At 44.3% G+C, this 25,909-nt stretch overlaps 1 protein-coding gene across 1 annotated transcript in view; it reads right to left on the bottom strand.

The window, feature by feature from the left end:
• Window positions 1–25,909, bottom strand: part of TRIP11 (thyroid hormone receptor interactor 11) — a 54,876-nt gene that overhangs the window by 15,631 nt on the left and 13,336 nt on the right. The window contains exons 6-15 of the mRNA XM_040975147.1: window positions 25,576–25,741; window positions 24,407–24,754; window positions 20,087–20,118; window positions 15,662–15,856; window positions 11,827–14,826; window positions 8,118–8,258; window positions 7,486–7,679; window positions 2,841–3,004; window positions 1,835–1,938; window positions 898–997 (exon numbers count right to left, since the gene is read on the bottom strand). Of these exons, the coding sequence (XP_040831081.1) occupies window positions 898–997; window positions 1,835–1,938; window positions 2,841–3,004; window positions 7,486–7,679; window positions 8,118–8,258; window positions 11,827–14,826; window positions 15,662–15,856; window positions 20,087–20,118; window positions 24,407–24,754; window positions 25,576–25,741 (4,444 nt within the window). The remainder of the gene's footprint in view (window positions 1–897; window positions 998–1,834; window positions 1,939–2,840; window positions 3,005–7,485; window positions 7,680–8,117; window positions 8,259–11,826; window positions 14,827–15,661; window positions 15,857–20,086; window positions 20,119–24,406; window positions 24,755–25,575; window positions 25,742–25,909) is intronic.

The following is a 25,909-nucleotide window of genomic DNA, read 5'->3' as shown; positions in this document are numbered from 1 at the left end:
TTGCTTTTACACAAAGAGGAACCTAGACCAACTAAACCTTATTGCAAATCTCTTACTTTGTATTCCTACAAACCTTGCATCTCCCCCTCCCTCTGGATTCAGCCTCTGTCCCCAGCACCCAGGCACCAGGATTTCTTACCTACATTGCCGGAGGATCCAGGCACTGTGTGTACTCCTTAACATTACATCTGTTATTTTTTTTTTTTTTGGTCTATTTCTAATTTTTACTTTATATGATATGCTATGTATTTTTCAACTCAGTTATACATCTTGCTAGTGCCTACTTTGGACACGTAAGGTTGATGCAGTCCGAGGCTCCAAGACCACCTTTCCAATAACCTTGAATCCTTACCTAGACATTCAGTCTTAGAACAGCTTCAACTTCATGGTTGCCTGAAATCAGACTCAAGGACCCACCACGTTGTCAACTGGTTCAACCAAGCACTTGGAACAACCCAGTAACCTCAGGTCTTAACCCCAAGCACAGGACACACCTTAAGGAGCTGACAGAGAAAGCTGAGAGAGACGATGAGTGTGTGGTGTGAAACAGCATCTACAATTCTAAAAACTGAGTATTGCCACACAAGCAAATGCTGTTCCTATCTACGAACACAATCCTAACAAGTAAGATGGCTTTCGACATGAACTGACCAGGAAGAGCCTAACTGGGAACAATCGCATCAGCCTAAGTCAACTCTCCTGGTGATCCACAGAGTGACAACTCACACCAAGGACTGTCTCACCATCCAGGAAAACAAACTCAACATAGTCACAGGAGATGGACACGGAAGTCCCCGCTGGAACTGGTCTAATCCCGCTTTGCCAATGCGTGATGTAACATGACACCTGACTGAGCACTTACTGAGGCAAGAGGAGGAAATGAAAAGGCGAACCTACTTAGGTTTTTAAGTTGTTCAATTTCTCCTTCCTTGAGCTCTAATCGTTCTGTCAGTCTTGATGCTGACTCCAATGCAGCATTTGCTTCATCCAAACGTTCCTGAAGGAGAAAAGCTTATTTAAAAAGTAGACTTAGGGCCCGGCGCGGTGGCGCAAGTGGTTAAAAGTCCTTGCCTTGCACGCCCGGGATCCCATATGGGCGCCGGTTCTAATCCCGGCAGCCCCGCTTCCCTTCCAGCTCCCTGCCTGTGGCCTGGGAAAGCAGTCGAGCACGGCCCAAAGCTTTGGGACCCTGCACCCGCGTGGGAGACCCGGAAGAGGCTCCTGGCTTCAGATTGGCATAGTATCGGCCCGTTGCGCTCACTTGGGGAGTGAATCATCGGACGGAAGATCTTCCTCTCTGTCTCTCCTCTCTGTATATCCGCCTTTCCAATGAAAAAATAATTAAAAATAAATCTTTAAAAAAAAAAAAAAGTAGACTTAAAGCGTGCTTCGTAACCCAAAGTGCCAAGACAGCTCTGAGCCAGTTCCTCACGCCACAGCTGGGGATGTGATACCTGTACGACCTCATGCTACTAAGAAACCCAAGGTGGAGCCCACTTTTAAAAAAGCCTTTTTACAGGAACCAAAGGAAAAGAGAAGATGCTATGAAAAGACATCTTGAGGATTCAAGTCAAAAAAATACGTAAGTTTTATATGGCTTTGGAATTGCTTCTTGCAGATTTCTAAAATATCTACCCGTGCCAAGACAACGTCAGTGTGCTCTCGTTGCCCTCCGTGTCCACTCCTGAGCACCTGCTCACGTCAGGGCCAGCCTGGGGCAGGACACGCAGCAGCCACTGAAGCATGGCTTGAGAGATCATTTGCAAGACAGGGACCCCACGAGCGGCCATTCACGAGTGAATGAAGTCTACAAGAGCAAACTGTCGTGACATACTTGTAAGGAAGTCACTTTTACTTGCAGGTCTTCGGCCTTGTCCTTCCACTCGGTTATAAGCTGCTTCTGTTTTTCTACTTCAGCAGAATATCTAACTTTTTCCTCTAAAGAAAAAAGAAAAGTTACATTAGTATTCTGTTAACGAGTGATAAAGTTGGAAGCAAACCACCTGTAATTTTAAATCAACAGAAACAGTTCAGTAAGGAAAGACACGTGCTTGGGTGGTGACCCGGGCAGCCCTGACCGGGCGAGTCGGTGTCGGCTCTGCCTCTCGCTTCTCCCTCCTGCCTTTTCATGGACTCTTTTCTCCCTTCACATCTCCACTCGAGCTTTTCCTCTGTGGCAAAACTTTTTCTTTATAGCCTCTCCACAGCAGATTTAGAACTTTTTCTGTAGTTATAACCAAGCAGGGACATACAGGAACAAACTTAAATTCTGCTTGGACACACAAGTATGAAACCCTGTTTTGCTATTACTCTCAGCCCTCTGTTCACCACCCACACTAGCAGGTACGTCATGGACAGGAACTAGCAAGTGAGTGAATCAACAAATGGGTGATCAAATGAGCTGAAGTGGGTTCCTCTCGGGATGGGAGGCGGAACGTGAAAAAGCACCACAAGTCTCAAGATAAACTCTACAGAAAGGTGCTCTCGATGGGAGAAAGTGCCTCTCCAAGGACACGGCAGTCAGGGGCAGGTTGGTGAATGTCTCCAATAATCATGGATGAGTAAAACTCTGTAAAGGGCTGAGCCTCCAGCTGGGAGCTCAAAACGCACCTGTGTGCTCCAAGAGGAGCTCTCTGCACCCTGCCTCAATTCCCACCTTAACTGGCAGTGGGGCACCAAGACAAACTTTACCAATACTCAATGTTGTCATTTCTGTTTTAACTGTAAAAGCAGTCTCCCGGACTTGATGGCTCTTGCTTTTCGCTGCCCTCACCACACGGGGTAAGCTCTCACAGGCCTGCCCGGGCTGAGCCATGGCGGATCTAAGCAGACGGCCTTACCATGCTGGAAGTGCTCAATCACCATCTGCAGGTTCCTGATGGACACAGAGGACTGTTTCAGCTGTTCCTGGGTCGCAGAGAGCTGTATGGCACCCTCGTCCCTCTGCCTGGAGACTGTGCTCAGCTGCTCCTGTAATGACTCTATTTGCACGTTGGCTTGATGCCTTCAAACCAAAACAATAACAGGCAAATTGCTTCTGTCTGCTTAGATACTTCAGTAGAAGAAACAACTTTATGGAAGCATCTTCCTACATATTTTTATGGTGGTAAAATATGCACAATATTTATCATGTTAGCGTTTGTCCAGGGGACAGTCCAGGGGCAGCAAACATGTTCCCATTGCTGTGTCACCATCATCAGCATCCACTCCTCATGAGCCTTTCCATCTCCTTGAACTGGCATATTCATTACTTAAGTTCCCCTTCCCCTGGTATCGACCATTCTACTTTACTCTATGATTTTGCATTAAATTCAAATCAGATTTCAAAGAAACTTCTAGATTCCCTCAGATAGTGCATTTTGTTAATTCAGTCATCTTTCTGCAAAAGAAATTTTGAGGGCTGGTGTCATGGGTTAGTAGGCAAAGCCTCTACCTGAGGGGCCAGCATTCTATACAGGCACCCAGTTCAAGTCCCAGATGCTCTACTTCTGATCCAGTTCCTACCTAGTGGTCTGGGAAAACAGCAAAGGATGGCCCAAGTGCCTGGGCACCTTTAAGACCCTCTGCCAATGTGGGAGACTAGGAAGAGGCTCCAGGTTCCTTTTTCCAAACTGGCCAGCTCTGGCTCTTGCAGCCATTTGTGGAACAAAACACAAAGTGGAAGATTTCTTCCTCTGTCCCCACTTTTCTTTCTGTAACTCTGTCTTTTAAATAAAAATAAATATTTAAAAAATAATTTTGTACAAAGCACTTTTTAAAATAGATCTATGTATCTGAGAAAGTTACGCAGACAGAGGGGGCTTCCATCTTGGCTAGTTCACTCACCAGACAGCCACAATGGTGAGAGCTAGAACCTGGGGCTCTCCCGAGGGAGGCAGGAGGTCAAACACAGGACATCAGCAGAGAGCGGGACTGGAAGTGCAGCTGCCAGGACATGAACCAGTACCCATACAGGATGCTGGCATCACGCAGCAGCTTCACCTGCTCCGTCACAATGTCAGTCTCTGGGCAGACCTTCTAAACACTAAGAACTGGGGTCAGGCATGGAGCACGGCAACTGAGTCGTTGGCAGGGCCGCCTGCAGCTCACACTGAGTGCCTGGGTTGAGTCTGAGTTCCGCTTCCATTTCCAGCTTCCTGCTACAATGTGTGCAGGGGAGGCAGCAGATGCCACACAGATGGGAAGCCCTGCCGGAGCTCCTGGCTCCTGGCGCTGGCCTGGGCCAGTCCTGGCTGGGGCAGACATGTGGGGAGTTATAAGCACTGTCTTTCAAATTAAATGAAATGATAATAATAAAAAGCCTTGATAATTAGGTAAATAAGAAATGTTTAGCTTAATTTACAGACTAACAACTTGTGTTTCTAGGCTAAACTCTAAGTTGTAATTCCATATATACACAGGTTCCTGTCCTGGCTGCTCTACTACTTCCTCTTTTTTTATTTAAGGTTTATTTATTTTTATTGCAAAGTCAGATATACAGAGAGCAGGAGAGGCAGAGAGGAAGATCTTCTGTCCAATGATTCACTCCCCAAGAGGCTGCAACAGCCAGAGCTGCGCCAATCCGAGGCCAGGAGCCAGAAGCCTCTTCCAGGTCTCCCACATGGGTGCGGGGTCCCAAGGCTTTGGGCCGTCCTTGACTGCTTTCCCATGCCGTAGGCAGGAAGCCAAACAGGAAGCCACCAGGATTAGAATCAGCGCTCATGGGATCCTGGCATATGCAAGGCAAGGTTAGCCACAAGGCTACCGTGCTGGGCCCCCATCCACTTCTGATACAGCTCCTTGCTGATATGTTTGGGGAGGCAGAGGATGGCTTAAGTGCTTGGGGCCCTGCATTCAAGCAGGAGACCCAGAGGAAACCTCTGGCTCCAGATTTCAACCTGGCTTAGCCCTGGCTGTTGTAGTCATTTGGAGAGTGAACCAGTGAACAGAAGATCTCTCTCTGCCTCTGTCCCCTACCCCCTGCCGGCCCCAACTTCTATGTTCCTTTGTCAAACAATAAAATAAATTTTCAAAAACAGCTTAAAGTTGTAAGGCATCTCTAATGTCATTCTGTCCATCTCCCAACCTAAATAGGAATTTATTTCCTGATAGCGCCTTGATTTTGACACCTGCAGTGACAGGGAACTCTCGATTTCCCAAAGGCCACCCCACTGAAGAACTGCATGCGTTATCTGCTATTGCTATCTTTCCGCCTACCTTAAGTACTATAACCCCGACACCTGCCCCAACATGATCCAGCGGTCACAGCGAGCTTTATTTCTATGCAGCTACCAGGGTAAACCCCCTTCAAGTATAATGATCACATTCAAAACATCGCAATGGTTTTTCTAGCTTCTTAGTATCCAATTAAATTATTACTCAACAGCAATCTACTGGAGTCAAGAGCAACTCCTCTTGAAGAGAATTTGCCCACCAGCACCCTCTTGTGGATTAAGCATCAACTGGTAATCAGAAGATCCAAACTGGCCTCAAAGGTTCTTGGACTCAGTACTGCTGGTATGATGTTAAGAATGGCAGCACTCAAAAAGCCAGTAAATGCCAGGTGTTACTATTAAGTAAGGCTCAAAACACCGTAATCTAGCTTGCAGATATGAATTATTCATACAACAAATACTACCTATTAAACTATGTGCAAGAGATCCTGTGGGAGGGGTCATGTTGACACTCTATGGGACGGGCGGCAGTACAAATAGGGCAATCACCCTCAAGCAAAAAGTAAGTGCCCTATTAAGTATTCAAGCTATTATTTCAGTTCAAAGGAAAATCGCACCACGGTCCACATTGGATATGAGAGTGCAGCGCCTTGCATTTAATGGGATGGGGATAACAGGCAGCAGGGCTCAGATGTACTCATCAGGTGCAAGACATGCTACGGAAAAAAGAGCAGGACAGCAGACCGAACCACCGTGGCTTGGCTGCACGTGGACAGTGGTGCTGCAAGAAAACCTCCGGGGTCCATTTTCAACACAGGATGGAAAATTACTAGGAGCTGACTTGCAGATGCAGCAAAACTCACTGTGCTAACAGGTGTTATGGAATAACCAAATCACAAGAGAAAACTAAGGCACAGAGAGGGAGGAAGGTAACCGTGACTGAACAGCCCACAGCGCTCAGCCAGGAAGAAATGTGGAGCAGGGGCTGCGTGGGAGCTTATGCATGTCTGCCATGGCCGGTCCGGTGCCCGCCCTTCCGACGCTGACCCTGCAAGCCCAGAAGCAAGTCTCCCTCTCGCTGCCCTTCCCGACTCTGAACTCATCGCTCGAGTGGACAGCGGAGGACACCTTCCACAACACAGAGTCAAGACTGATTCTGAAAAAGAATTAAGATTTTAGCTCTGTTTCAGTGAGGTCATCCCTGACCCTTATTAGTACGGGTACACGAAAGGGGCTGAATAAGAAATTCTTTTGATTAAAGAGCATCAGGGCCTGAAAACTGCAAAGAAGAACCACAACACGCAATGTTTCTGCCCGAGAGTTTCGGCATTCCTGCCAATGTGAAGCATACACAGAAATGATCCTTCATTGTAATTCCTGTCTTGATTCTGAAGGTACAAAAATCCACCCTCCAAGGGCAGGGGAAGGGCTCACCCTTCGAACATCCTCACTGCTTCCTGAAATCTCCCACAGAAACATGCAGGGAAAAGAGAAAATGCTGTACAACCACTAGCAAAAGTATAAGTAGAGAGAATCTTTTTCTCAAAAATAACTGCAGTATAATTCCAAGTTTTAAAATGCTCCTTGATCTGCAAGCTTCATTTCTCAGAATGTACATTATGGAAATAGTTTGTCATCAACACAAAAATACACATGCCTGGGGATTTCCAGATCATACTCCCAGTTGTTCTAAAAAGTTCAAACACTGAGTGTCTGATAATAGCTCCACAAATACAAATTGTAAAAATACAGAAAGGATTATGCTGTGTGGGTGGAACTCTGTCACGGCATTTTCATTTGTGTGATTTTCCTGAAGTGGAGTATACGATGCTTCTGCAGTGAGAAAGATATTTTATTGGAAGAAATAAAATTTTAAAATATATTAGCAGAGACCTAGTCACCTAAAATGTCTCTTAAACTAAGCATCATTTAATTCTTCACACTGACCTAGCACTTTATTTATTTATCTTACCTTTATTCCCTCCTAATATTAGCATCTAGTTCAACCTTAGATTGATCAGCTGATGGACAAAAAAATACGAAATGAAATTAATTCTCTGTGAGCTGGACACAGCTAACTACAGCTGTCAGAATTCAGCCCCTACTGCTGGAACGGTAAGGGGCAATCACCCATAGTGACACTGACATTCAGAAAGTCTACTGGAGAGTCACAGACACGAGCCTGACCCAAGTACCTTCAGTGGGCCTGACCTCATCACCTGTCAAACAGAGCTAAGGCAGAAAAAACCGCCCAGTCGGACGCTCAAAACCGCCCAGTCGGATGCTCAAGAATTTTTTTCTTGAAGGTGAGGAAAACAAACGAAGGCCTCACCTGGCATTTTCCATCGCATTTGACGATGAAACTAGCTTTTTTTCCAAAACTGTGACTTTTTCTTTAAGTTTGGCCTCTCTCTGTTCAGCAGCCAAAATTTCCTTTGTGTAAGAATCTTCTGATTCTAACAGGTGGTTCCGCAGCCGCTCTAGTTCCTGGTTTAACCGTGTTTCTTTGTCATGTAAATGTCGAACCTAGAAAAGGACAATTCTTTACTTCTCTTCCACAAAAAGCTCCTGGCCACCAACCCTGCTGACAAGGCACTCTCTTACAAAAACCTCTTCCCATTATTCAAGTTAGTAACTGTACACTAATTTCTCATGCTGTAAGATGTATTTATGCTTAGGAGAAAATTCTCCTGAAATCCTCTTGACCATTCATCTGGCAGGTGTACTCTGTGCAAGCTCCCACAGGAAATGAGATTGAATACTGTTTCAGTAAGCCTCATTTTATTCATACTTTGTAAGTGGGAAATTCACATACATGATAAACCAGGGTTTTCCCTTTTGAGAAAAAAAAAGGCACCTTGGGAGGTCAGAATCCCTCAACCACACACCAGAGGAAAACTAAGAAATGCCCTGTGACTCCTCACCCTCCCGTTCTCACCCCGTTCCCTTCGAGAGAAAGCATACCTCATTTTGGAAGGCGCTGGCTTCCATCTGCTTCTGCTTCAGGGCCAGCAGGACTTGGTCTCTCTCCTGCTGGACCGTTACTGCCTTCTCCTGCATCGACTTAACCGTATTTAAAAGTTGATTTAATTCCCCGGCCTTGCCCTTTAGGAGAAAAAGTGGCTTTAGTGTTAAGAGAAAAATACACTGTTTTCTTCATCAAAAAAAGTTAAAGTCAAACAAAAACCAAGGAAAGCTCAAGAAACTGCACCAGTGGAGGGAGGGAGCGGAGGGAAGCGGGGGTTGAGGTGGCATGCTGATGGCACCGCAGTGACACTCAGCAGCGGCTTAACCGGATCTGTGCGCCACAGGACCTGCTGCAGAAAGGGAAATGAAGAGCCCACAGTGTGACCTTAGCGCACTGCAACACTCCACAGCGGAAGTTTCCGGAAATGTGTGAGATAGCTGAGAATTGTCTCCACACCATCCCTGCAATTATTCTGTAAATCTTACACTATTCTAAATGAAAAGGCATGTCTATGGGAAATGGCTGAAAAAGAATTCAAAAAACAAAAACCCCGTTAAATTTACCAAGGTGTTCCTAGTCTGCAAGTCGTACCAAGATCTATGTGCACCTGCGTGCATTCATCCGCCACCCTCACCGCAGTTAAACAAAGCACGGACTGAGCGTCAGCAAAGGAATACACAGCCTACTGCGAAAGAACAGCTGGGCATCAACTCGACAAAAGTTAATTTTGAACCCATCTTGCTAGAGAGCAATGCGAATTTCTTCTTAGCTGTATCCCACACAGCACAATACATTAAAGAGAACAGTGAAGGGAATACTTCACTGTAAAAGCAAGGCTATGAATTTCAGATGACAGCTGGAATTTTTAAAAAGTACAGCCAACTCTTCTCATACAAGCTTTCCATTTCTTTAAAGCACAACAGATCCCCGGGACAACAGGAACTCAAACATGGAGCTATCTGTTACCTTTATCTCCATTCTCCCTCCTTGATAAGAAGGTATTGTCCTAATAGTTTTACAATTTAATTTTTTTTCCGTGTTACAGAGAACAAATGACTGAGAAATAAAACAGCTCTGCTTGGGGGGGGTCTCCTGTTGAGACTATCCTACATCCCTAAAGCAAGACTTTTATAAAGATGTATTAGATTTCATATATAACCTAGGGTTGGCATCGTGACAAAGCAAGTAAAGCCACCTCCCTGTGATGCCAGCTTTCTCTACTGGAAGTAACTCCTGTCCCGGCTGCTCCACTTCTTCTCCAGCTCCCTGCTAATGTACCTGGGAGGGCAGCACAAGATGGCCCAAGTGTTTCAACCCATACCACCCCTGTGGGAGACCGGAGGAGTTCCAGGCTTCTGGCTTTGGACTGGTGCAGCCCTGGCCATTACGGGCCTTTTGGAGAGAGAACCAGAGATGGAAAAAAAAAATCTGTGTTTCCTTTTAACTTTGCCTTTCAAATAAATAGATCTTCTACAATCTAAAAGTGCTTTGAAATTACAAATAAGTATTAGAAGAAAATAATCATGCTAACTGCTTCAAGTAATACAATACTTCAGTACTACTTAGCTGAGGGACACTTCCTATAACGTAGGAGAATCTTCATAAAATGTGCACACTTAGCTTGTATAAATGTCAATGAAAGCACAGACAAGGTCAGGCATTTGCCGTGAAGACGCCAGCAGAACACTGCGTCCTCCATGAGCGTGCCGGCCCAGTCTGGGTTCAGTTTCTAATTCCAGCTGCTGCTAATGTGGACCAGTTGAAGCACCTGGCTCTGCAGTCCACACGGAGACCCGGACTCAGCTCCAGGCTCCTGGATTTGGTCTGGCTTAGCCATTGCAACCATTTGGGGAGTGAACCAGCAGATAAAAAAATCTGTCTCTCCCTTTCTCCACAACCCCAGCTTCCAGATAAATATATTTTTTAAAGTTATCCTGAAGGACAGGAAGAGCTCAACACTGACGCTCTGTGTCCCCACTCAATTGAATGGCACAGAGGGAAGAGGAGGCAGTTTCTCAACTCCAACACAGGACCCTGCGACCAGACACTCACAGGCAACAGGAGCTGCACCCTTTCTATCTCTTGCCTACCTAGCACCTCACAAATTTTCAGAGACTTCCTGAATATTCCATCAATTCACCTACCACTTCTTTTCCAAACTTTTACTGCCAGAAATACAGAAACCACAATAAACAATAAAAGGGCACACCAAAAAAGCCCTATAGGAACATTTAACACATCTCCAATAATTATTATAAAAATGATGTAAAGGTCGCAGAGCGATGGTCTAGTGACTAAACCCTCACCTTGTATGCGCCAGAATCTCATGTGGGTGCTGGCTTGTGTCCTGACTGCCCCACTTCCCATCCAGCCCCCTGCTTGTGGCTGGGAAAGCAGTGCAGGACGGCTTTAAACCGGCTCATCTCTGCGCACTGCGCCCAGCAGATGAAGGATCTCTGTCTCTGTGTCATCTTCTCTCAGTCTATCTGCCTTTTTAATAAAAATAAATAAATCTGAAAAAAAAAATTATGTGGGCCCGGCATGGTGGCCTATTGGCTAAAGTCCTTGCCTTGAACACACCGGGATCCCATATGGACGCCGGTTCTAATCCCAGCAGCCCTTCTTCCAATCCAGCTCCCTGCTAGTGGCATGGGAAAGCAGTCGAGGACGGCCCAAAGCCTTGGGAGCCTGCACCCGTGTGGGAGACCCAGAAGAGCTCCTGGCTCCTGACTTTGAACAGGTGCAGCACTGGCTGTTGCGGTCACTTGGGGAGTGAATCATCGGGCAGAAGATCTTCCTCTTTGTCTCTCCTCCTCTCTGTATATCTGACTTTGCAATAAAAATAAATAAATCTTAAACAAACAAAAAGAATTTGTACCACAAACTACTGATATTTGCACAACCTACTGCACTGCCCTCCAAATTTCTTGGTTGAATAAATCAACTGACAAGGTCAAAACATAACTAGCATGCCACCAGTAACTGAGCTGGGATTAGAATTATTTACTAAGCCTGTTCTGTGAAAAGCAGTACTCTTGGCTATGACTGTTCAAATTCCAGGCTGTGACTAATAGCAAATCTGAACAAGGCAATGTCATAGGTCACCCATTGTTTTCTTTTTAATGGAAGATCGCATATAGCAGTAAAGGTAGCTCCTGGTTCCTGAAGTAGCTGCCAGCTTTGACTCACACACACACACACACACACACACACACACACACACACACACACACACACACACAGAGCAGCTCATAGGCAAAATGCTACTTCTTACTACAGATCATCATCAAAGATGCAATGTGTTCACAGTATTTCAATCATGAGCAGCTACTGAAATATGCTTAAAATCTGGTTAACTGAGGTGAGTTCAAAACTCCCTTTTCCAGTACTTTTCTGCTTTCTAAAAAAAAAAAAACAAAACTTTTTTTTTAAAGAAAAATCATAATTGCTACCAATTTTTTTTTGTCTAGTTAGAAACTAGTAAGTTAATTAACCTGCCATTAGGAATACCTAGGAATATCTAATAATTTGAGAAACTCCAGATGCCTCTCAGAAAAAATTACTGCGAATGAGTCACAGTACCTTGAAATCAATATTTCTGAATTAACAAATTTGTAATCCTATTCAAAGAGACACCAAGAAAGTAACTAATACATTAACATCTCCTCCCGTCCCAGCTTCCTTCCAGAAGCTCCCAGAACATACCTGTTCTTTCTCCTTCAGCAGTTGCTCAAAAGCAACAGCTCTGTCCTTCAATGAATGGCACTCGGCCTCTTTTTCTCGCAACATCATAGAGATGTGCATGTTAGCCTCTTGTAATGCTTGATATTCGTTTTCCTTCCCTCTCGACTCTTCTACTATTTTATCATTTTCGTCCTTCAGTTTTGAAATTTCCATTTCCAAAATTAGTATTCTCTCCTTCAGGTTTGTTACTGCCTGCCTCAAAAGTTCATTCTCATTCACTTTGTTGGTCAAATCTTCACTTGAGGAGTGCAGCTGGCTGCTTTGGTCCTTGAGAAGGAGGTCTTTCTCCTTGAGCAGGTTTTGCAGTGCATCATACTTGTGCTTCAGCTGCCCAAGCTCCGAATCGTGCTGCTCCTGCTCCTTCCTTCCCAGCTCTGCGGCGGCAGCGACAGAGTCAGACAGGTGTTGGTTATTCTCCTGCAGAGTTCTGATGCTGGTTTCTCTTTCTTTCAGGGTTCTCTTTAGTTCTTCCACCTCTTGCTGAAGCGATGGGGAAGTCTCCCTGGTTCTGTCAGATTCGCAAGGAGGCAATGACCCAGTAAGCGGCGGGGGTGAAATGCTATCAAGTTTTCCTAAGAAAAGGTCTTTGGCATTGCAGAGTTGCCCAAAATAGTGCTGCATTTGTGCCAACTCGTGCCTCAAATTTTTTAGTTTGTTTTCATTTTGTTCATAATTCTGTATCAGGTCATCGTAGTTCCCTTGTAATTTATCACTACTGTCACTGTTCACCAACATTTGAGCTTGAACCTGAAGCAGCTCTTCTTGGAGATGGGCTAACTCGTGATGCATATTCTGGACGGTAGTCGTTACTTGCTGTTTCCACTCAAACATTTTTTTAACCTGTTGTTTTAAGTTATCACGTTCCTGTAATAGTTTTTCAAACTGATCACTGTTAACACCCCCGGCCTCATTACTGGTGCCAGAGGTTTGCAGGACAGTCAATAAAGTGTCACATTTTTGCCGTAATGCGTCTACCTCCATGTCCTTTTCTCTTATGATCCGTGATAGATTCTGAACCGTTTCTTTAAACATTTCTTGGCTGGTGTTCTCAAACCTGGAGGACATTTGTTTATTTTCATCTTGGAGTTTAATCAGCGCTGCCTCTTTGGCAGACACTATGTCCATCATTTTGTGATACTCTGTTTTGAGATGGCTGTTTTCCCTTGTTTTGTCACTCAAAACAGCTAACACCTGCTCCCTCTCCATAGCGTAGGCTTGCAGCTGCTGCTGAAGGTCAAGGATGTCCTGGGAGTAGGACGGTGAAGAGATTTTAGCATGAAGAGCTTGGATCTCCAAATCTTTTTGCTGAATAATCTGAGTTAGCTTTCCTACTTCATCCCTTGATAGTTGGTCAATCTGTTTAGTTAAAGATATATTCTTTTCATTTAGAAGCTTAATCTCCAATTCTCGCTCTTTTATTCCTTTTACTAACTCCTCTGTTTCTGCTTTAGATAAATCATGCTTTTCACTTCCATTTTCCACGCTAACATTTTGAACTTTTGCTACAGGAAAGATATCACAGTTTTTGGTGGGGATATCATGTCCTTCCTCGGGCAGCTGGGTTTTGATCTGTTCAATTGTTTTCTGCAGGTTTTTAATTTCCTCATCTTTCTCTAACAACAGCTGTGTATACGTGGCATTCTTTTGCTCATACTGGTATTTAAACTCTTCCATCTCCTTCTTCTGCTCCTGCAGAGACTGAAGCAGCTGCCTCTTACTCTGCTTTTGATCTTCAATGATCTTTTGATGTTGTTTAACCTCTTCTTCAAGCTGTCCCTTGATAATGGTCAGTTGGGTCACCTCTGACTCTAGTTCGGCCACGCTGTCGGGCGGTCTGGGCTCGGCCCCGTGCACAGCTCGACTCTGCTGCTCCCTGAGCCGCTCCAGCTCCTCCTGGAGATGATTATTTTCTTCTTTCATGCAGCCCAGGCTTCTATCCTTTTCCTCTATGGTCTGTTGTAAAACTTCATTCTTCTTAGAAGTCTCAATATATTTGTCCAATTCCGCCTGCAGCTCTGAACTTTTTTCTTGAAGATTTTCAATGCAATTTTCCTTCTCATTTATAACTTGTGTCAACTGCTCCTGCTTTTCTAAACTAGAGGACAAGAGCTCCTCGGTATGTTTATGACTGGTGTCCATTTGCTCAATACTCTTTTTCAGGGCCGCTATTTCCAAGTCCTTCTGCTGAATGAGTTCCATTAAACGTGCCTGTTCCAGCTTAAGGGAAGAGGAATCCAAACCGTGTGTGCTGGACAGCTCCTCGAGGCTCTGCCTGTGCCTGTAGGCCTCCTCCGACAGCCTCTTCTCAGCGCCACGTAAGTCAGCTTCTAGCTGGTCCTTTTCCCTTCTCAGGGTCTCCACAATCGTGTCTTTTTCCAAAGAAATCTGATTGTTTATAGTAACAGACTCCTCCAATTTATGTTTCAGCTGTTCACATGCCAAAATCAACTTCTCATTTTCTATTCTGAGATCAAAGGCAATTTTCTGTAAATTTTCATCACATTCTTGTGCTTCTGAAAGCTTCTGCTTTAAGTTTCTTACTTCAATTTCCTTTTCTTTAAGTAAATTATCATTACAATTATTACTAATTAATTCTGGGTTAAGAACTAATTCTTTTTTAATTCTATCAAGCTCCTCCTCATTTTGTTGAATGCATTCTTTGAGCTCAACATTCTCTTTCTTGATGCCTTCATTATTTTCCTGGGCTTTATTTAGCTGATCAGCTAAATTTTGTACTTTATTTTCGAGCTCCTGCTTGGTTAAATGCATAGCACACAGTTCCTTGTCATTCTGAATTAAGTTTTTTCTCTCCTCCTCCAATTCTTCAGAGATGTTTACTTTGTCCTGCTCAAGCTGATGAACTCTCTTTTTTTCACGATCTAGATCTTCTTTCAGTTTACTGATGATGACCTCGCCTTCATTTTGTTGTTTTGATAGCTGATCTTTCATTAAAATTATATGCTGAAAGAAAAAATAATTGCTTGATAGCTTTACGTTTTCATTTTAGTATTTAACTTTTAGATTTCACACATGATAGAATCCTCAGAAATGCCAAACTTCTTAAAAACAACTTCTTTTTCTACTTCAATATCTTCTACAAAATTTTTTAACAATATCTTTCAGCAAGTCCTTCTTTTCAGCCCAGAGAAGAGGCTGGCATTGTGGCGTAGCAGGTCAAGTCTGTGATGTGATAACCTATGTGGACACCAGTTCACAACTCAGCTGCTCCGTTTCTGGCTGAGCTCCCTGCTCATGACCTAGGAAAGCAGCAGAAGGCCCGAGTGTGTGGGCCCTGTCACCCTGTGAGAGCCTCTGATGAAGCTCCTGGACTTGGCATGGCCCAGCTCAACTGACCGCTGTGGCCGTGAGTCCACGGATGAAAACTCTTTGTAACTCTGAAATAATAAAAAACAAACAAACCAACACACACCACCACATACACACAATGGTAAGCTGTAAGTTACAAGTATTCTCAACTCTGAAACACTAGAGCAGGAGTTAACAAAGCATGGGTCACATCAGGCCCACTGCTTGTTTCATAAATGAGATTTGACTGAAACAGGGCTAGCCACATTGATTTGTTTACAGATCGCAACAGCAGGATTGCTGAGAGAGGCAACCCAGAGTATGCTGCACCTTGGTAAGAGAAAATGTTTTACCACCTTACACTGTACAAAAAATTAGCTACAGCATTAATGAACTAAAATATTTCACCACAAAATTAAACTGCACCCATCAGTTTTGCAGGTAAATCCAAAAGAGAATATACCAATTCACTGTCTTAATCATAACTTACCTTTGTAGCTTCTTGATTCTGCTTGTCCAGTTCTTCCAACTCAGCCATCAGTATTTCCTTTTCATTAATACTCTGAATAAGTTCCCGTTCTTTTGCCTCCAAGTTAAGTCTTAGATTATGTAACTCTGAATTCAAATTTCTCCCGTCTATACTTTTAATGTCTTCATATTCACTGCTTAATTTTGCAAGTGATTTCTGAAGAGATATCAAAAGATTACAATGCATATGCAAACACACACACAACTGGAGAATCTGTTTTTTAAAGATATATTTATTTGGAAGACAGAATTATGCTGGGGGGAGGAAAGAGAAAGAGAGAGGCTCTTCTATTTGCTGGTTAGCTCCCCAAATGGCCATAACAGCAGGAGCGAGGCCAATCCGAAGCCAACAGCCAGGTCTCCCACACGAGTGCGGAGCCCAAGCACCTGGGTCATCCTCTGCTGCTTACCCAATCTATTAGCAAAAGCTGGACTGGAGGCAGACTTCAACCAGTATCCATATGGGATGTTGGTGCAGTAGGCACGGCTTAGCCTGCCAAGCCATGAGCCATGGTGCTGGCCCCTGAGGAATCTCTTTTAAATAGTCTATACCGGAAACATTATCCAACAATATCTCAATAATGACATGTAAAAATTCCACAAATCATAGGCTTCATTTATGTGCTAGTTAATTCACAGCTTCAAGAAAAACATTTTTGTAACTATAGATAAGATGCAAGAACTGGAGCAGACACCTGGTATAGTAGTTAAGACACCACTTACAGCACTGTACCCAGGGCCAGCTCTGTGGCGGAGTGCGTTCAGCTACTGTCTATAAGGCCAGGATCCCAGAGAGGCAGCAGTTCCAGTCCTGGCTGTTCCATTTGTAAACCAGCTTTCTGCTAATGGCCTGGGAATTGCAGCGGAAGATGGCTTAGGTGTCTGGGCCCTTACTACTCTTGTAAGAGGCTTAGAAAAAGCTCTTGGCTCCATCCAGCCTAACCCAGTCCTAGCCACTGCAGCTTTCTGGGGAGTGGATGGAAGATCTCTCTGTCTCTCTGTGTAACTCCTTCAGATGAATAAATAAGTCTTGTTTTAAAAGAAAAAAAAAATTGGTGCCCAGTGCAGTAGTCTAGTGGCTAAAGTCCTTGCTTGCACACACCAGGATCCCACATGGGTGCTGGTTCCAATCCCAGTGGCCCCACTTCCCATCCATCTCCCTGCTCATGGCCTGGGAAGGCAGTAGAGGACAGCCCAAGGACTTGGAACCCTGCACCTGCGTGGGAGACCTGGAGGAGGCTCTGGGCTCCTGGCTTCAGATTGGCACAGCTCTGGCCATTGTGGCCACTTGGGGAGTAAATCAATGGATGGAAGATCTTTCTCTCTGTCCCTCCTCCTCCTCTTTGACTTTCCAATAAAAATTTAAAAAAAGAGAGAGAAAAAAGAAAAAAATTTGCATCCAACACTAGAATATCCAGGTGTGTTCTGCTCCCAATTCCAATTTCCTGCTAGTGCACACCCTGGGTGGAGTTTCAGACTCCCGATTTCCCCGGCCCAGCCCTGACTATTACAGCTGTCTGGGAAGTAAGCCAGAACATGGGAGATACCCCTCCTTTTTCCCATATCCCCTCCTTCCCTCCCTCTCTCTTCTCACTTCCATGTCTCTGCCTTTCCAATAAATTAATTTAAAATTAATTTTAAGAATGTATCCACTCTAAATTTATCTTCTGGTTCAACTTCTTTCCAGAAGACCTTTCCCAATTGACAGCCTTTCCTATCCTACTCTTAGAGCATGATACAGAGAGAGGGAGAGAGAGATCTCCCATCAACTGATTCACTGCCCCAAGTGGCTGCAGTGGTTGGGGCTGGGCCAGGCTGAAGCTAGGAGCCAGAAATTCATCTGTGTCTCCCATAGGTGCACAGGAGCCCAACAAGCACTTGGGCCATTTTCTGCTGCCTTCCCAGGCACATTAGCAGGGAGCTGGATCAGAAGTGGAGCACCTGAAATTCGAACCAGAGACCATTTGGGATGCTGGGGTGGCAGGCGGCAACTTTACTTGCTATGCCACAATGCCGGCCCCATGATTCTGTTGCAATGTTTATCATATATAACTGTAAAACCTTTTTGGACATATTTAAAAATCAAATCAAATTTCGGGAATCTACTTCAAAGTAAAGAAGGATTTCAGATTCTTTCAAAGAACCTCTTTTATAAGAGACTAATAAGCACTGTATCATGTAACATTTGTTATCACAATCCCATTTTCTTCCAGTTCAAAAGTTTATTCTCAACTACAACTTAGAGACAGAACTAGAAAACTCTTGTGTCTTTCTGAAGTTATCTGCTCATTCAGGAACACCACCTGCATTTTTTCTGGTGAATCTTAAAGAGCACACACAGTCTTACATGTACTTCTGACATTTTAAAATCAATGCGCAGATTCATGGAGACAAATTTCGAGGAGCTTCAATGAATCATCTAACTGCTAACAACATCCTAAAAATCTTGCCACTTCTACTAGACACATGCAAAGAGGTCTAAAAACTACCAAATACACGCAAGGGAGGGAGATAAAGAGCATAATTTAATGGGGCAGAAAAACAACCGAGGAAAGTTGTGTAACAACTGGCAGACACTAGCGGCACCCAGCAGGGAGCAGGAGTGGTGACAGAAGGCCAGGGTGCAGGGACAACTCCTCCCCTTGAGCTAAGAGCGCTCCCTTTGAGAAACACTGCATGTCAACTAACGCAGAAGGAAGCTGAAAACACAGTGAAGGTACACAGGTCAGCACACACTGTCTGTTTATATCTAGCTCTACAGATACACATCTGTTTATACGTAGCCCATACAAGGTCTAGAAAGATGTATCAGAGATTGGTAAGAGACCAACTTTGGGCAAAAGGTCCAGGACTAGAGACGCGAAGGATTCTCCATCTGTGCTATCTCGTTTGTCAGCAAGCATTATTAAATACACGGGCTTTAAATCACACTGAAATACTGGACCTTAAAAATAAAAGCTTACAAGTGTCCTACTTCTAAGTACCTGTCTTAAATAAGGAAGCAGCCTCAAGTGGTAGCAAACATGAAAACACCTCTTTCCGTGCCCAACAATGCATTAAACATTATTTCCGTTATTGCTGCCAACAGACATAAAAAGACCAAAGAACCTTAACTGCTGGCCACCGAGGAATCCCTAGCCACCACAAGGAACACACGAAGCAGCATGGCAGCAGTACATCCCCAACACCTCCAGACCCACCTGCTTGCTGCTGCTGACTGCACTGTGCTGGGAACCCAAAGGCCTTACCTATCTTCGCTGGTCATAGGTGTGTGCATACCAGCTTATCTCTACATGTCAGCTCTGGGCAGCCTCGAGTTCTGTGAACCCTGCCCAGGTACTACAACCTGGCCTGCCAAGTGTCAGTGGGATCACCTTTATCCTTAGGACTCGCAACCACCAGACATTCCCCTGGGCAGCACAGGCCCTCAGAACTGCGATACACACATCTCTCTAGCTCTGTCCCCATTGTCACAACACCCACCTTCTCCTGACTCAATAATGACTCCTCTTTTTCTAAAATTCGTGCTTCCCTTTCCTGAGACTGCTATCCTGTAGAAATATTACAGCAGCGTCTTCAGACAAGAAATTTCCAGTTTACACGAAAGCACACAAACCATATTTCTTCAACGACATACAAAAAGTATAAAAATGCAACAGCAGTGGCCCATCTAAAGTTAGCCACTCATTTTAGATATTCAATGTAGAAATTATATTTAAATATATATATATTCAAAATCACTTGTAATTATTAGATTGGGAAATGAGTCCTTGAATTTTTTAAGGAAAATCAAAATATATTTCTCTGCTTCTATCATCTACACATGTAACATCGGTTGAGTCATCTTCCAAGAGTTAGGTATACCTGCATTCTTCAGCTACATCACTGTACAGTTATGCTAACTGGTCAAACAAAAGGTTTGTGGCTCTGCAGCGAGTACCACAGGACAGGGAGTTAGCGTAACTTGTGATGCCAGCATTCCACATGGAGGGCTGGTTTTAGTCCTGGCTAGTTCACTTATGATTCAGCTTCCTGCCAATGAGCCTAGCAAGGCAGTGGAGAATGTGCTTGAGATCCTGCCACCCACACGGAGATCCGGAGGCAGTCTCTGGCTCCTGCTTTCATACTGGCCCAGACGAGCCATTGCAGCATCTGGGGAGTGAGCCAGTGGGGGAGATTCTCTCTGGTCTCTTTCTCTTTCAAATAAATAAATAAATACTTTAGATGTTTGTTTCTGTTATTGATTGGCAAACATAAAATTATTAAGACCAATCTTACAGTAAATTCATGTGAATTTACAATAAAAAAAAAAACCAAGAAAGTATAATCAGCAAATATACATTTCTTAGTAAAACAATGACAAAAGCTCTTTCCCTTATTAGTTTACCTGATTGAGCTGGGTGTTTTCATTTTCAGCATCTGTAAAAACAACAAATGAATTTGACATTATTTATATAGAATAATTATCTATTAAAAAGGCAACTCAATAAGAGAAAATATATTTATAAACAATAAGCACTAAGAGTTCAGAACATAATGTTTTGCTTATATGTTAATTTTGCCTAAATCAAAAAGTCATAATACAAATGTCAATAAGAGGGCCCTGGCATGGTAGCCTAATGGCTAAAGTCCTCCCGCCTTCCATGCCCCAGGATCCCATTTGGGTACCAATTTGTATCCCAGCCTCTCTACTTCCCATCCAGCTCCCTGCTTGTGACTCGAGAAAGCAGTTAAGGGTGGCCCAAAGTCTTGGGACCACTGCATCTGTGTGGGAGACCTGGAAGAAGCTCCTGGCTCCTGGCTTTGGGTCAGCTCAGCTCTGATCATTGTGGTGACTTGGGGAGTGAGATAGTGGACGAAAGATCTATCTCTCCTTCTCTCTAAAATGATCACTTTCCAATAAAAATAAAGAAATCTTTACAAAAAGAAACCATTACAACTGCACACTGGATGAGTCATAAACTTATTTCCTTGATCAAAACACTAATAACCCTTCAAAATGAGTTGCTTAGTTTGGGCAGCAGGAAATGGCAAAAGGTCTGAGATAGTTGAAAATAAAAACCGCAAAGAAAAACATGCATTTATAGCCAAACGATACTCTTTCAATGATCTTTGAAGTGTCCACTGATAAAACGACCACCGTCTGGTCTTACCGCGAGATCCATAAACACAAGAGGATCTGGAAGAGGACCACAAAGAAACCCCTAAGTCCAGCTGGAGTCACTCACTTAACATAAGTTCAGCAAATACTGACTATACAGGCTAGGTACTAGACTATAAGATGGAAGATGTAGTCCTTCTTCTTAAAGAGCTTATAGTTCAGGGTTAGAGAAGTAAATTCACGGTTATGGCCCAATGTGATGCACCCAATACAAGGTGGCAAGAGGCAAAATGGTGAATCCCTAACCCAGGGAAGCAAGACAGCCAGGAGGTGGCAGTGCTGGGCAGCTCCCAGGGAGGTCATCTCTACATTAGAAACCACAAGACAAGTCTCCAACAAGTTTATAAAAAAGTGAATTATAGGAACTGGTGATGGCTCAACTAGCTCATTCTCCACCTGTAAACATTAGCATCCCATATGGGCACCAGTTTGGGTCTTGGCTGCTCCAATTCTGAAGCAGGTGCCTGCCTGTGACATGGAAAAGCACCAGAGTATGTCCCAAAATATTGGAATTCTGCATCTATGTGGGAGATATGGAAAAGGCTCATGGCTCCTGGCTTTTTGACTTCATATGGGCTCAACTCTGGCCATTGTAGCCATTTGGGGCGAGAAGCAGCATATCATTCTCTCTGTGTGAATCTGCCTTTTAAATGAAAAGAAGTAAATCTTTGGGTGAGCTATAAGAGGCCAACATTGTGTCTCAGCTCGTTAAGCTAATGCCTACGACACCAGCATCCCACACAGCTACTAGGTCAAGTCCCAGCTGCTCTACTTCCGATCCAGCTCTGCTAATACACCTGGGAGCTGAAGCGGAAACAACTGAAGATGGCCCAAGAGTGTGTGTGTGAGGGGGATCCTCTAAACTCACAGGGGAGACCCAGAGGGATTTCCAGACTCCTGGCTTCAGCCAGGACCAGTTCAAGCACTGCAACCATCTGCTGAGTCCACAGATGGAAAATCTGTACCTGTCTCTCCCTCTCTCTCTGACTCTGACGTACAAATACTTTTTCCAAAATGTATTTATTTGTAATTGAAAGGGAGATTTACAGGGAGAGGTAGAGACAGAAAGATTTTCCATCTATTGATTCACTCCCCAAATGGCTGGAATGGCTGGATCTGAGCGATCTGAAGCCAGAAGCCAGCAGCAAGGAACTTCTTGCAGGTCTCCCATTTGCGTGCAGGCGCCCAAGAAGCTGGTCTGTCCTCTGCTGATTTCCCAGGACATAAGCAAGGAGTTGGAATGGAAGAGGAACAGCCCAGATACAAATCAGTGGCCACATGGGATGTCAATGCTTGCAAGTGGGTTAGCCTGTTGAATTATGACCTCATAAGTGATATAAAAAAAAAGCCAAACTAAATTGTAAGGGAGGTAGGTGTGGATTTAATATTTTACTTTGTACCAAAATTAACCTTTCAACTATGTGAAGGATTCTTGCACTCTAAGACACTAAGTGTTAGCTAAAAGAAATGTACAAACAAGACCTGGTGAGATTAGTGGCTAAAGTCCTCACCTTGCATGTGCCAGAATCCCATATGGGTGCTGGTTCTAATCCTGGCAGCCCAGCTTCCCGTTCAGCTCCCTGCTTATACGAAAGCAGCAAAGGGTGGCCCAAAGCCTTGGACTCTGTATGCCCATGGGAGACTCAGAAACTCCTGGCTTCAAATCAGCTCAGCTCTGACCTAGCTATAGCCGTTGCGGCCATTTGGGGAGTGAACCAGTGGACACAAGATCTTTGCTTCTGTATCTCCTTCTCTCTGTATATCTGCCTTTCCAATTAATAAGACAAAATAAATCTTAAAAAAGCAAAGGCAACAGAGCTAAGAGACAATAGGGCTGACTCATGGTCAGAAATAGCTAGTTTAAAATGGAAAGAATGAATGACTAAAGGTGACACTGGTAGACAGGGACCAGACCGTGATGGACAGTCTGTGTGTGATGTGGAAGTTCAGACTTCGTTCTGAAGTTCACAGGGAACCACAGGCACCAAAAGCAGGGGAGTAATCTGCTCTGCCTTTCCGAATAGCTTTTCCTGGTTGTAGCACAGGGTTAAAAAAGAGATTGAAGGAGTCATTGAGACCACAAGATTAAAATAGTTAACATTGTTTTTAACAATATGGGCACTGTCCTACAGAGAAACTTAAAGCTAAAATCTCATACAATCTTCAATATTGAAGTATCTACACCCTCCCCTCCCACCCTACCCACACACAAACGCATGCACAGAACCCAGCCAAGGCAGAGAGCTGCTTGCTAAGTGGCTGAGGTCGGTCAGTCAGGGACGGCACTGGATTCCAACCCAGCTATGTCCGCCCCGCCCCAGGATGAGCCTGTGCACAGTTAGCTCGGGCAGAGAACAGACATGACCTGCTGAAGGAATGTTGTGGCAACGGACAAAAGCAAGCAGGGCTGGAAGCAGGCTGGCTTTTCACAATAAACTCTGACAGATCACCCAAAGGACAAACGTGGTTTTTTGTTTCCATTGAAGCCAAACCTGAGGGACCAGGGCCCCACGGCCTGCCTTTCTTCTGCCACCCTGGCAGCTCATGGGGCTGACGACACTCTAGGGGTCGCTGTGACATCACCAAGCTCCTCTGGTTCAAAACCCTGAAACATTCCTGAACCAGAGACGCTAAGGAAGCAGAAACTGCAGATTTGTGAGTAATAACTTGTATCTTTCTGTGACACTGGCAAATGCTGTCACTAAGGTGGGGGAGAAAGAGGAAAGGAGGACACGCTGGCTGGACTTTGAACCTGACTTTGGTTACAAAGCCCATGTGACGAAGGATGAGTTGGTCATCCATATCAGGAGCTCAGGGCAAACAAGTGGGTGAGTTAACGTGGGGAGTTAGAAGACGCCAGCAGCAGGAATGAATGTGTTTACATTTATCATGGGAGAGTTTACGCTGTAAGAAGAGGACAAAGGACAACATAAAAAACACGTCTTTCCAGCTGAAGAGCTCCCATTGTGCTTTCCTGGCCTTCTGCATTCGATATTTAACTTTGTCACCACAAGACTTTGGTGGAGTAACTAGACATCATCCACACACAGACAGCGGGCTAGATCTGAGCGTGGATCATGCAGGCCTGGCTTCAATACGGGAGAGCATTTCTCAGGGAGCAGTATCTGAAGAAGGCAACTGCATTCCCTATTTAAGGGACTCACAGAAGGCTTCGATTCTGAATAGATAAGAGAAATAACCCTAGACACCCTGCTCACTCCTCCCCCAGTCCCAGGAATGCCAAGATCTACAAACATTTCCAGAAACCTACATGATCTTGCAAATCAATGAGTTCCATGTAATACTTAAAGGACAAAGAAGGGAAGTTGAGAGGCACCTAGGGAATACTTAAGCCCTTTTAGTACAAAGGCACTATTGTAATCTATGAGCCATAGCACTAACTCCATGCCAAACAACCGTATTCAAACAGAGTCATGTTCATCACCACTTCATTTCCACGAAGTGGTCAGTGCTTCAGTGTCGGTCTCTAAAACACCTGGGACGCAGAGAAAGGCCAAGTGGAAGGAAGAGCCAAGCGCGTTATACCAGCCAGGGCCTGCCGGAGCCTGAGCACTTCCTCCCTCAGTGCACTGGGCACAGTTTCCCCGCCTGCCGCCAGCTCCACGGGTTTCTCAGCACACGACGCCAGCCTCCCAAACTCCACTTGTAAGGTCTTATAGTCTTCCAAAATTCGTTGCTTTTCTACAATCAGCTGTTCGTGTTCTTTCTTCAAAATATCCCTGTCATTTTCAGCGGAAGTTAATCTTTGACTTATGTCTTTTATTTCACCCTCCAGTTCGTTGATTTTTTGGGAGGATTCAGCTTTCTCTGATTGTAACACTTCAATGGACTTTTGCATCTCGGAGACTTTAGGGTAGTCAGCTCCTGAACCACCTGCAACAGACACAAGGGCAAGCACCGTGACCCCAGCAGCTCGCTAGTACCATTGAGATGCCATGCGAGCTGGCAACCTGGAAAGCTGGGGAAGACAAGGTAAGATAGGAAAAAATCATTTTTAAACAAAGAAAAAAGGGAAAAGATTTGAATCAGCACTGAAAAGTCAATAGATCTGAATTCGAAAGTGAAAATATCGCCAATCCTTTATTACCAAAATACCACCACCAAACAGGGCAAAGAAATCTATAAGTTCTAAGTTTTTACCACAAAGGCAAAGGACTTTTCCATTTTTATAGAGACTTAAAAGCAGTGGTTCTGGGGCCAATGCAATGGCTCAACAGGCTGCTACTCTGCCTGCAAATGCTGGCATCCCATATGGGTGCCGGGTCATGTCCTGGCTATTCCATTTCTGATCCAGCTCTCTGCTCCTGACCTGGGAAAGCAGGAGATAACAGCCCAAAGCCTTGGACCCTGCACCCACACAGGAGACATGGAAGAAGCTCCTGGCTCCTGGCTTCAGGTCAGCTCAGCTCTAACCACTGTGATCACTTGGGGAGCGAACCAGCAGATGGAAGAAAACCCCTCACCCACCTCTTTGTCTCTCTGTAAAAATCTGCCCTTCTATGAAAAATAATAAGTAAAAATATTTTATAAAGGAAAGAAATAGTGGTGCCACTGCAAATTTCTGGCAGACAAGCAGAACTCATCATTTCCCCATTCTTTAGAACTTAGTTCAAGTTCACAGCATCATCCAGGTCAACAGATCACTAGGTTTATCATCTGATAACACCATGAAATAAGTTAACAAAACTAATAACCTTGCTCCAATAGTTGCTCAAGCTCCTCAATTCGTTCCTCACGGCCACGGATTTCCTCTCCATACCGACGAGTTACCTCAGCCAGTTTCACCTGATATGTGTCTTGCAATACCGCCATTTCATGTTGGTAGTTATCCATTTCCTGGCTTTGATTTTGTTTAAGTTCCTTAAAAATTGGAAAACAAAGTTTTAATACACTCATGATCAACAAATTTACCTAACTCACTGTGGTCTAAGTCTTAATTCTCTGAACATGTTAAGACAGTCCCCAAACGAGAACAATTCTGACAGATTCCAGCTTTCCCTTTCTTAGCACTTAGAAACAGTTGTTTTA

The sequence above is a fragment of the Ochotona curzoniae genome, unplaced genomic scaffold, assembly GCF_017591425.1.
Source record: "Ochotona curzoniae isolate NIBS_2020 unplaced genomic scaffold, NIBS_Ocur_1.0 contig_2688, whole genome shotgun sequence".
Classification (NCBI taxonomy): domain Eukaryota; kingdom Metazoa; phylum Chordata; class Mammalia; order Lagomorpha; family Ochotonidae; genus Ochotona; species Ochotona curzoniae.
The sequence above is the reverse complement of the archived record's forward strand: the minus strand, read 5'-3'. Positions and strand labels throughout refer to the sequence as shown.